The sequence below is a fragment of the Alosa pseudoharengus genome, unplaced genomic scaffold (assembly GCF_046254945.1).
Source record: "Alosa pseudoharengus isolate Yale_2024_CS ecotype anadromous, Long Island Sound unplaced genomic scaffold, YU_APseudo_1.1 YU_APseudo_1.1_scf_17, whole genome shotgun sequence".
In the NCBI taxonomy this organism is placed as follows: Eukaryota; Metazoa; Chordata; class Actinopteri; order Clupeiformes; family Clupeidae; genus Alosa; species Alosa pseudoharengus.
The window spans coordinates 25,252,233-25,264,588 of record NW_027468640.1 but is presented as its reverse complement, the minus strand read 5'-3'; the positions used below and the strand labels follow the sequence as shown (position 1 = coordinate 25,264,588).

Sequence of the window (12,356 nt, the reverse complement as noted above, 5' to 3'; positions counted from 1 at the left end):
TTATGTTGCTGTATGGAATGTTTTGGCTTGATGCTGTGTGTATGTATTGGTTGTTTAACCCCCCACCACCACAATTCTTCCTTTATGTATTCAAAGAGCACTGGCGTTGTGATTTAAATATTATAAAAGCAGTTTGGAGGTTCGGGATGGGGTCGTGAAGGGAAGGTTCAAGAGCCACAAGGGAGTGACGGTTCAGTGCTGCACTAGTTTTTTTTCACCCGTCACCTCTTATTTATTTCTTTTTTTTTTTTTGCTATGTCCCAAAACATCCTGGCTGATCAAAAGCCTGCATCTCTCAAAGACTACATGAGACCTTCATAGTCTTAATTTCTCTAATTTTCCTCATCGACCCTTTCTTTCCTGTGAAACTGTGGATGCGTGACTGCAATTTTGTCTTTGTAAATCAGACAAGGGATGAATTTTAAATCAGAAATGAACCTTTATAGAAAGAGAATTAATGCTTTAATAATATGCTTATTTTAAAGTTTTACTTTTAGTTTGAGAAGTTTGAAGAATCATATTTGCATTTTTGATTTATTTTCCTCCTGTAAGTGTTGGATGTAAAAAGAATAAAAAAGGAGTATGATGTTTTAGTTTTAAACAGAAAACGTTTCATTTCGCATTCATAAAAACAAATCCCAGAGGGGCAGACCAAGCAGCCTGAAGAAAGGTAGGTCACTGGAGATGATGTTGTCTTGTATAATTGTATGTTGTAACTAAATGTATTGTGGGTGTGTAACAGCACAAAACCCATTGATGGGATATGATATAAATTGAAACAATAGACTGCAATAACATTACAAGATTAATACCAGGATTTAGGTTGTATTTATGCTTTATTTCATGACAAATCTGATGTTCTCAGAATTTTTTCCTTTGGAGTACTTGTGCTGCAGTTAAGCTGCCAAAAAAAAAGGTTTTGAAGAAGATTGAGTGGTGTGTTATATTTTTGTCCATTAATGTGAGCCATCATGGTAGTTTGAAAATCTAAATGGGGTGAGGTTTTATCAACAGAGTGTTGATGTTAAAGGGAATGAAGAAGACCAGTGGTGGGGAGGGATTCTAAAATGTTAAACTACATATACTATGGAAAGCATAAAAAAAGGATACAAAATAAACTGCATTTAAAAAAAAAGAAAAAAGCTTATTTACTAGCTTCTTTTAGTTGGATGGTTTCTGAGACGAAAACCAACAAATGTAGCTTTAGCTCTTGAAAACCTTAAGGGACTTGACATTCCAATAGGACCTTGTTTAATGAGACACATTTACTGTATGGGGATTATCTTCCAACACTTGATGACCTACTTCTGTTAGTTGGTGATCAGATTCACTGTCACTTGTCATGTCACATACTCCAGTGTTTCCCCTAGAAATTTTTCCAGCAGCGGTGCTGTTGATCGTAGGAAGCCCCCCCTCAAAAAAAAGACTCCTTAAATTGTGACTTCTGGTGGATTTTGTGAAAGAAATTGACAGATTAAGTTACAAATTATGACATAGGCTAACCATCAACTCAAGCATTTATAAAGCATGGTTATTGCAGTACTTGAACAGGATTATTCATGTTTTTTGCGCATGGTGCGAATATGTGGATGATATGAATTATGTTTCCCATGTCATTTGGTAAAATAAATGCTCAAAAACTCGAAGAAAATCTATCTTGGATTATAGCAGATAAGTGTTTTGTATCATATCTATAATTTTGGTGAACTCTACAGGAATTAGCCTATGAACTATCTCAGATGTAAATGGTTGCGTATCCTATTACTCAAATTCAATTAAACCTTAGTTTCACAGCCTAGGTATGTTAGCAACACTGCTTGAAAGCATTGCCTGTATCAAACAAAAACGAAACAATGCATGGAATTTATCTGGGATCAGGCTACTGAAGGTAGGGGCGAGCTATCTCGCTGGCGTGTTTAATTTGGTTCCTTGGTTAACATAATGTAGGCTACGTTTTTTTTGCACAAAACTGCCTCTATTAAACTTAAACATAAACACAAACAAACGTGATCTCCTGTGGAATCCTGACTGCGCCTTCAACGTTAGCCTACTATTATTTGTTGACAGAAAACCTGAACGAACGGCAGCTGTTCCTGAAGTTCACTTGCGTCTATTTTTTTTTAATTAGGCAACTTTTTTTGCAGTGGCGCTTGATTTCCAGGAGCGGCGCTGCGCCGCTGATGAATACATTGTAGGGGAAACACTACTCAGTGATGACAAGGAAGTAGTAACGTTTTGATCTCATTAAGATATTGTCTAATACCCCACACATTTTCACAACCATTGCCATTAAATGACGAAAGATCGTCTTCATCAATCGCAGTTGCACATTCAGCGCTGAAAATAAGCTTTACAAAAATTAATTCCACTGGATGAATGAGGTGAAAAGCAACTAACCACACAGAATTGAGGGTGGGGTAGAAGATCACTCAAGATAGCAGTCTGAAATCTACTCTCAGATTTATCCTGAACTTGTATACTGCATGTTATGGACACTAGCCCTATTGTTGATGTTACATGAGCTTAATAAGTTAATAGACAGAAATGCACTGAAACTTTTCTCTGAAACCACACAAAATATTTATTAATTAAAAAAAAGATACAGGAATGTTTTTCATCTTTTTTTGCAGGTACATGTTCTTAAATCTCTTTTAAAAGGTAAACATTTTAAGTGCAAAACCATTGCTACTGATATTAAATATGACTTCACAAGAAACAGATAATAGTCCCTTGTTCTTCTCTACAGCACACAGTAGACACAGAATAATAAGCAGTAGTTTGTGTGTTTTTAGTACTTAGTTCATACGATAATAATACAGCTGTGTTGTTCAAAGCTAGAACTCAGACTTTGAAATGTCAGCAGGATCTGTGTGTATTTGTGCTCTTTGTTTGAGCAGAGACAATGATCTCTTGGTCAGGCATAAAAAATAATCATACAGTTCTGACTGTAAAAAACAAACAAACAAAAACAAAAAAACACAACAGAATTTGCCTGATCAATGGCATTTTGAATACCATCATTCTTGACTGGTCCATCACTAGTCCTCGACACTGACACAAGCATATGAGTAAGTCAATGTAACACTTTTCCACTTAAGACAGGCAACAGACAGACAGTGCAACTGCCTATCAACTGGAGAACTAGAAAGCTGTACAAACTGAGTGTTTCTTGCCAGAAAAAGGTTCCTCCCTGTTTGTTGATGTGAGGGGGAAGGTTATGTGCAGCGCGCAATCCTTATCATGTGGCAGGCATGACACAGCAGGTGTCCATCCAGGGGGAAGCACTGGGATCCGGGCTGATCAGAGAGCTGCTTCCTACATTCCTGCAGGGGGGAAACCGAGAGAGACACCTCAGGATTACAGTTCAGCAGATCCTCACGTGACGTGTCTACATACATCTGAAAGTACATCTGGTATACATCATACCTGGTGTTTACATGGGCACTTTAATGTTTACCCCATGATTACCCCAACCCTACCATTTGTGTGTGTGTGTGTGTGTGTGTGTATAGGACCTTTAACATCAGAAAATGACTGAGATTTGGGGACATAGACTAGATAGATAAACCCTTTTTTCCAAGTTCCTGTCAAGGTTATTGTGGTGAAAATGAGACAGGTGGTATGACCATGGTTAAAACACAATTATTTTACATTATTCCCTTGTGTCGTGGCACAAATTGTGATACATTCAAAATGTTAAGCTTTACTTAACACAGCATTTGTACGGAGGACCAACTTCACAACTGACCTCGCAGTGGTAGCACTCAAAGTGATAGTCTTTGTTCATGGACACCACCCTAAGAATCTCCTCACTGCCCTGCAATACACACACAAAAAAACAATAAAGACAAATCAGAATCAGCCATTTGAGAAGAACAGTTTTGCAAATGATCACCAGCACATTCACACATGAAATCCATAATTTATGGATGCAAATCCCTCTAATGAAGGCACTCGTAAACTACCAGATGAATGCACTCACCTCAGTAGGTAAGATAGGTTGTAGACAGGCAGCACATTTAGGAGCGAAAGTCCTAAAATAGAAAAAGAAAAACACACAGGCATGGTCACATGCTGCTGTACTTCCAACCACACGTGATCAGATAAACACAAAGACAGGGTCAAACGCTGCTTAGCCAAAACAGCCTTACAACTGAAATCTGTGTCATGTCAAATCACCAGTGACTATCCCTCCAGTCCATAGAGAACATTAGATGGCATGAGTGCTATCTCATACTGTTTACCTCCAAGTGGGTCACGCTATTGTACAAAGCAGCCTTCGACTACATCTTAGAGAACATTCAGCTTTGATTGTGTGAAGGAGAGGGTATTTAAGATCATCAACTGTGAAGCACTTTGGGTCAACTCTGTTGTTTTTTTAAATGTGCTCTACAAATAAAATGACTTGACTTGACTGAAGAATTGCCATTCGTACCTGTTGTAGTCAGCGACACAGTAGACATGGTTGAGGTAGTCTACTGTGAACGGAACTCCGTCCAGGGCTTTAGAGCACACGATGCACCTGAAACAGCCTGGGTGGTACGAATTCCCAAGAGCCTGCAGAATCTGATCAATTGGAGACAGACCCAAAGAGGACATTAAAATCCCCAACACAGTAAACTAGACACAGGCAGTAAGCAGTTCAAGTAAAAAAAATAGAACAATAAAAACAATCATACACACTCACCTGCTCTAGGATAAGATGGCCACACACATTGCATTTCTCAGCGGCTGCCTGGAAGCCAGAGAACTGTGAAGGAGTTTGTGGGAGAGACAGGAGGTGAGGAGGATAGAAGAAAGAAATAGAGAGATAATGAGAGATTTCGGGAATTTAGCCTTGTTTGAACTGTAAAACAGTAGGGTATTTTAATAATAGGCCATTTTAATAATAGTGAGGATTACACAATAATATTGGTTATAGATGTATGAAATCAGCCAAGTCTTTACCATGTAGTCCTCTTTACAGTACACAGACCCATTGACATTGTAGAAGTCCTTGTTCCGTAGGGTGCGACCTAAAGCAGAGGCAGATTGAGTTTGTGGTTAACGTGAGAATGTCCTTTAAAGACCTAAATCCAGGTCAGACCATCTCAAACTTGTTTGCCCAACCCTTGCCCATTTCATGGGCAAACATGACCAGCCTAATTTGAGTCACTGGAATTCTTGAGTAATAATGCCATTTATAGTATTCAACATTTTTTCCCCCGCAGGGCTCCCGGCTTTCATAATATCTTCCAACCTATAATTTCTGAAGTCACCGTTTACACATACAATCTGCTGGGTTATATCTGGGCCTATATGTACTGTATGTCAAAGACATGAATATGAATCACAAATCTGCACACACAGAATCTTTGCCATGTTGAAATATTGTCAGTCTATTCAAACGCTCACTGCTGTCCTCATAAATAAACAAATCTATAAATAAACAAACAATCCCAGTCAAACAAGTCAACTCGGGATCATGAGTCACTCACCACACGAGACGCAGGTGAAGCAGCGTGTGTGGTACAGACTGTCCAGGGCCTGGCAGGCGTTGTCTGCCCCGTACACCCCTTTCCCACACTTCACACAGGGACCTGAGGGAACAACACAAGGGTCAACACTCTCCACTTGGTTATGAATGAGGAATGTGGTTTGGTTTATTGTTTGTTTCTTCCACATCTCACATATAAGCATGGTTATTTTCAGTTATTTCAAGAGTGAAATTCTCACATGCACAATAACAGTCAGGCCATATGGGACTTTGTGAAATATTTAACCCTTATGGAATTTGCCTGCACCAGTAACAGCCCTTAACTTACATATTGCAGGCTGAGTAATCATTGCTCACGCACCACTCCAGTAACTGGCACTGTCATTGCCACCACTGCCTACACACACACAAACACCCACCTGTCAATAAGAGCGGTTTGTCACACAGAACCACCCCATGAATTTCCCCTGCTACTCTTCACAGAGAAAACCTTCCCTCAGGACTCAAATACCTGTGATGCAACGCACACGCCAGCACATGCCGCCAGGCAACACACACACACACACACCCAACCCAGTGCAGTGCGCACGCACACACACACACACACACATTCATTCAGCTTGGCGTCATGCCAAAGACGAACACAAACAGTCCCTGAACCCTCACAGGCAGTCTGGCTAAATAGCTTGATGTTTTTAAAGGCAGTCTGTGGGCATTACTCACTCTTCCATGCCAGTAAAAAAATTCCCTGGCGAGGTTGGTCTTTTTTGGGTCCATTCTGGACTTTTTGGTCACAAACTTGATTATGCAGTGCCCCCACCCATCTCTCAATCTGACTCCACACTATGTTTTAGATAAATAAGTATTCAAATAGGCATTTATGGTCTTCTCAATCTAATTTTCAACAATAAATACCAAACTAAATCAACAGAGTGGGGAGTTGTTTGTGGAGGGAAGGTGGTTTATAGTCTGGTACTCCAACCTTGATAGTCTTCTGGATTTACTGGCTGTATTTGGGGTGGGGGGTGGAGGGTGCTCACTGTTCTTTAACCTCCCTTGAGCCTCTTATGGTGGCAACCACTAGACTCGTCCTCTGAGTCATGCCCAATATCACATTCTCCCCACCTTAACTGGCATCACACACAAATTAGTGTGCTCACAGAACAAGCCCAGAGGGGCTCGTTGGCGCCTATGACAACTTACCAAAGAACTCCTGCCGGTTCTCCACGGACTCTCTGGCCCCTCCTGGCTCCTCCTGGGCTTTGTGGGGTCCACTTGTGGTCTGGTGACTGGACGCAGTGGCGGGCGTAAGCGAAGGTTTGGGTGCCGTGATGTGGAGGTCCTGAAGCGTCAGACCACCCATTAGCTCATCCCCCTCCAGGGCAGCGTCCCTCAGGAGGAGGCGCGTCAGCTCCCGCTGGTAGCGTACGCCGGGGAGGTCCGAGAGTCGCGACGACCGCTCGGCCTCGCTCGCCGCCGCCGGGCCCGCCCGGTGTTCGGCCCAGCCCTCCGCCGACTTGCCGGTGGTGGCAGGCGGGTACGAATGGCGGTTCTCCCCGGCCATTGCTCCCTCCAGGTAATCCCATGCCTCCATGGAGGCGTGCGAGCAAGGCCTGCCTGCTACGTGGTGAGGGTAGAACTGCCCACTGGCGACCCCCGCGAGCTGGGCGGTGGAGAACAGCGGCGGCAGCGGTCCGCCGGAGGGCATGTGCCGCGAGTCGTAGCCCAGGCTGATGCCGCTGGTGCGGTTGCTGCTGCAGCGGCTGCCCATGGGGCTGACCCCTCCTCCGCCTCCGCCGCTCGCCGTGCTGCTGGCGAAGCTGGAGCGAGGGCTGGCCAGCAGCGACTCGGCCTGCAGGCTGAAGGACGAGCAGGGGCTCAGCGCCGTGCCTCCTGGCGGGAAGTAGCCACTGCCGATGCCCATACCGCCGCCGCCGCCCAGACCCATTCCCCCGGCCCCGTCCAGAGCCCGCTGTGGCGGGTGCGAGAGCGAGGCGGGCCGGATGCAGTCCCACGGCTCTCCCCCGGAGCTCAGGCGCTTGTAGAAGAGCGCCTCCTGCAGGGAGAAGCGCTTGTGCCGCTCCGGCTCGGGCATGAAGCCCGGCTCGGCAGCCGAGCGCGGGCACGACGGGTGGGAGGAGGAGGAAGGGTACAGTGGCGGCATGGAGGGGGGCGGCTGCGACAGCAGCTGCTGGCGACGCACGAGCTGCTGCAGCTCCAGCGAGTAGCGCCGCTGATTGAGCGAGGCCCGCGGGCTCAGCCCGCACGGCATCTGCTGCGGTTCGCCGTCACACCGCAAGGGCCCCTCGCAGGGGCCTCCCGACCGAACGTCCGACACGCCCTCCGAGATGTAGCAGGAGGCGCGGAGCTGGGACGGCGGGCGCCGCAGCGGTGCCAGAGCCACTGGGTGGAGCTCGTTCAGTGGGCTGCATTCTGCGGGCACAGCCACAGGGGCAGCGCTGGAGGCTGTGGGCGAGGGAGAGACTCTGGTAGAGGGCCTTCCACTCAGGCCGCCGGTCTGGGTGGCCACATCACTGGAGCTTGTGGTGCTGCTGCTGCTGCTGCTGCCGCCATGTGTGGCTGTACCAGTAGGGGTGTTGCTGCGGTTGCTGTTATTATTTGTGTTTGCCAGTTCATTCTTCTTTTTGGAACTGGAGAATTTCACACTCCCTGAATCTGTCAGTTTCAACTTTGTCAACAGTTTACTGCCAAGTCGGTCCATGATAGACTATAGATATATATAGATATATATTACGTTCTGAAAGAATCAACAGGTATAGTCTTGGAACTATACTAGCACGTTAATAAAATACAAAATTACGCCACTACGCAATAAATTAACCTACAGTGTGCGTACAACAAAGATTCAAGTATTCCTACAGCAGAAGAAATGCTTCGGACCAGCAACATAGAATGTAGAAAACAGACAAACTTCTCTACAGTAAACAAAAACAAACATGTCCCATATACCTTGGATAAATAACACGACTAGGGCATTTTACCAATGATTACAATTCGGATAACCCATGCAAAAAACGCCTTTTAAGGTACAATCATGATGTTTTTGTTCTGGGCAGGCTTGCCATAATTTATGTTTAAGCAGTAGAGAGAAAGAGCAGCCTACATGCCCTACCTGATGAGAATATCTACCTGTAACGCGTTAACAGCAGTACAATAAAGACAGTTAGAAAACAAACACAGTATTGTTACAGTATTTATAGTCGTTGGTTGCGGTATTTAGACACTCGATTTCTACAGGTTCCTCACGCATAGAACGGTCCATTTGCACACGTTGAGAACTAGCGGTCACATTAGTGAAGTTGTAACGTTACGCGTATTTTCGAAGCTACAAGAGCCACTTCATCTGTGCAGCACTCCACTTCATGCTGTTTGCGTTAAAAGTTCGTGGTTCCAAAACAGATTTTCTTTGGTCCTAGTCAGTCACTTTTCTGCAGTCAAATAATGAAATGTGCCCCCACAGCTCTCTTTTCCCTGAGATCTTTGTCGTTGTGCTCTGCTGTTCCTGAGCACAACCCGTCTGTTCACGGCTAGCGGGGTCCAAAAAGAGGAAGAGAAAAATGTCCTTTTTGATACAACTCTTCTTCGAATGCTTCTTGGTGAATGATATTCGGTAGCTGCCGTAATACAAGTCCATATAGATGTTATAACATAAAGGAGTAACGTAACTTCAGCGTTTTCCAAATGTTTTGCCACTTGCCCCTATCCCGTTTGAAAGAGGCAACATTACTAAAAACGGCAGGTTTTCAGAAAACGAGGAACAAGGCAACAGAATGAATATTCCTCATGAACAAAAATCCTTGAACGTTTTAATCTTACACTCATTCTGAAATCTAAATGTCTGACATAGATCGGTATGATAACAATTTGCCCAATGAAAACTTACTTATTCTTTCTGCCTTCCTTTCTTTCTTTCTTAAATTAACTACCTCCACCTCCTTTCTTTCTCACTGGCTCTTTCCCCAACCGGGACACCTTTCGTGCAGGCAACGCGGATGAAACGTATCAAACACGGTTTCGTCACACATCCTAAAGTTTCCTTGTTGCGTCTTCGTGAGTAACCAGAGGATTGAAGCGAAGGGGTTTTATCAAGGATCTCTGTAATAACCTGGGAGATGTAAGGATGGTAACAAAATGTTGCAGCGATCAGAACCAGGGAAAAGTTAAGAGAATGGCAATATTCATCTAGCCTACTTGAGGCTGGTAATTTTTGTCATTAAAATACAAAAGTTGCATTACTTTTCTCTAAGTAGATGTTAAACTGAAGAATACGTCTGTTGAGCCATGCCCACTCTGTCCGCATTGAATGTAAAACAAAGATCTACTTTTTCGCGCTTTTAGTCTGTGGAATGTGCGGAAGGATCATGCCAGGGCTAGTCTGTCATTGTGGTCTGGCCGCGTGTGTGCTCTGGAAAGGCAACAATGTATTCGTTTCTCCTGAAAATACCACTCGTTGTCCCGTAGTTACCGGTAGGCTACCATAAATCCCAATGCAAAGAGGGCATTCAAGTCTACGTGGTCAGAACCTACATAGGCTACAAAACACATTTGCCATGACCCTTTCCCTACCGCTTTTCCCTACCCTGAAGCACCCTCTACTCCCCTGTCTTGTCTTCGCCTGCCTTTGCGGTTTGACCAAGCGCGTGTTTGTCAGCATGTCGCAGCCTCTCCCTAGTAGCCTTGTTATCAGCGAGTGGGAACTTGTCGGAGGCACATAAGAATATTGAGCTTACTCGGTGTTTGAGGAGACACTGATGAAAATTAAAGTTTAAGGTAGCTAAATGAGGGAACAGATGTTAAGTTAGTTTGAGAGTTATGGAAGTTATTGAAAGATGCTACTTCATTAAAAACAAATATGAGTAGATGTTTACCCTGAATACCATCCATGTTTGATGTTATTAGGGTCAAACAAAAGATACAACAAAAAAAGTTAATCATACAAAAATCATTTTCTGGAATGACTTTTCAACCTGTTAAATGAGGGTCACAATATTTTGCAGTCGCATGCCATCTAGCGGTCATGAAAAGACACCCTCAACATCAATTTGGTCGTGCATTTTGCAAGCAATTTGTCCTCCTCGGGTTACCGTAATCGCAAATTAACAAAATGGCAGCGCCCTGGAGGAGTTTGTGTATTACAGGTGAGGGAGGACACTTAAAAATATTTAATTCATTTCGGTAATACCTGTAGGTTGCATAGAGATTGTGCTACCAATTTATTAGAGACTACACTTGCGTTGTGTCCAACAAATTGGCTTTTCAATTTAGCTGACAGTAGAACTGTCGTAGCATTGACTATTTGCTAACATTACCCCTAGCTTTTCACATCGGCAAATCTTTGCTATGAAACGTTAGCCAAATAACTCACCGAATGTATTCATGATTAAGCCCTCATACCTTATTTCTTTCAGCCCTAAAGCATCAATGTCGTTCATTTTCCTCCACGAGCGGGGCTCAAGCTGGTCAGATATGGCGGCTGAGGTGCGTATGGATTGCTTGGGATTCAGTCATTCGATGTTGCATCCTGAATTCATTGATTTCCTGTTAATATTTGAGGACATATCATAAACTGTACTCTTCTGTTGTAGCCTACTGTTTATATCATCACTATTCTGTCTTTTCTCAACAAATGATTGATCTAGTCATGGATTACCAACACACGGATCAGAGTATGGCCCGTTAACTGACTTGCCAGATTGGTCATATGCTGGTAAGCCTAAAAATAAACGTATGCCTTTTGTCGGTATATAAATCTACTAACATTTGCCTAGGAATATGGTTTAGGGCCTACGTGTTGTAGTAATTGGCACGTATTTAAAAAAAATATTTTTCCTAGATGGCAGACCCAGGCCACCAATGAAAGGGCAAGCACGTAGGCAAAAAGAGAGAGAAGAGTTTGCTGTAAGTAGCCTATCCCCATCACTCAAAACTGTATACAAACAAATTACATGTTGTAATTACCATATCAAAACGTAATTTACATATTGGTATATCTGCTCTCACACCTACAGAGACGAGTAGTGTCTTTGAGTTCGGAGGTTGACATGGGAATGAAGCAATGGGAACAGAAAAATGAAGCCGAGAAACGAACAGAAGAATATAGAAAATCTCTCTTGCTCAAGGCGAAAGGAAATCATAAATTAAAGACAAAATAAACGAGTTATTGCACTATGGGGATGTTGGTTCTTTTTTTTGTAAAGGAGACAGATGCTGCATGATACTGTATTCAATGTACATTAAAAGATAGTAGCAATAGTAGCAACACATCAGCTGGGGGTCAAGGCAACAGTCAATTAAAATGAAGATAGTGCTGCAAAGGATGCTAGACCAAAAATGGTATGTATGTGTTAATACATTTATTCTGTACTAATCACCATCTCCCACTGTGAACATTGATATGTGATTATTAGTGATGAGTTTTATTCAACACCCTGTTCTGGGCTTGGTTCTTTTCTCAAGTTAAATTGTTTTTTTCTCATGAAGAGTGAAGACCTTAGATTCTGTAAAACAGGTTATGGCAGACATTATTTGAAGTGCGATGTAACTAGTTGTCTATAATGCTAATAATTAAGCATGCATTCCATGTGTTGTTTGACCCACAGACCAAGGATTCAACATAAAAAAAAAGTAATAGCTGTCTGATGAGTCACTGCGATCCTAGAAATTGTGCAGTGATCTAGCAATACATTTAGGGGGGGGGGGGGGGGGGGGGGGGGGGGGGGGGGGGGACCAAAACAACCAAATTAATATCTCCCCTTTCATGTCGAAATGGAATCCGGGGTCAGTTTCAACACACCATCACCAAAATAAAAGTTCATATCTCTACTTGGTAAAATGTGCTAAAATTGATTCATTTTAAAAA

General features: G+C 43.4%; 2 protein-coding genes across 2 annotated transcripts; one reads left to right on the top strand and one right to left on the bottom strand.

Annotated features, from left to right (window-relative positions):
* Positions 1 to 2,567: 2,567 nt before the first annotated feature.
* ajuba (ajuba LIM protein) lies at positions 2,568 to 9,455 on the bottom strand. The gene is made up of 8 exons (XM_076289059.1): positions 6,680 to 9,455; positions 5,478 to 5,579; positions 4,948 to 5,015; positions 4,688 to 4,750; positions 4,436 to 4,566; positions 3,983 to 4,034; positions 3,749 to 3,817; positions 2,568 to 3,323 (listed from the first exon to the last, which is right to left on the bottom strand). Exons 1-8 carry the CDS (start codon positions 8,196 to 8,198, stop codon positions 3,216 to 3,218), a joined length of 2,112 nt encoding a protein of 703 aa, XP_076145174.1. The 5' UTR covers positions 8,199 to 9,455; the 3' UTR covers positions 2,568 to 3,215.
* Positions 9,456 to 10,392: 937 nt separating this feature from the next.
* Positions 10,393 to 11,665, top strand: mrpl52 (mitochondrial ribosomal protein L52). Its single transcript, XM_076289720.1, has 5 exons — positions 10,393 to 10,635; positions 10,906 to 10,975; positions 11,137 to 11,204; positions 11,331 to 11,395; positions 11,506 to 11,665. Exons 1-5 carry the CDS (start codon positions 10,602 to 10,604, stop codon positions 11,647 to 11,649), a joined length of 381 nt encoding a protein of 126 aa, XP_076145835.1. The 5' UTR covers positions 10,393 to 10,601; the 3' UTR covers positions 11,650 to 11,665.
* The last annotated feature ends 691 nt before the right edge of the window (positions 11,666 to 12,356 follow it).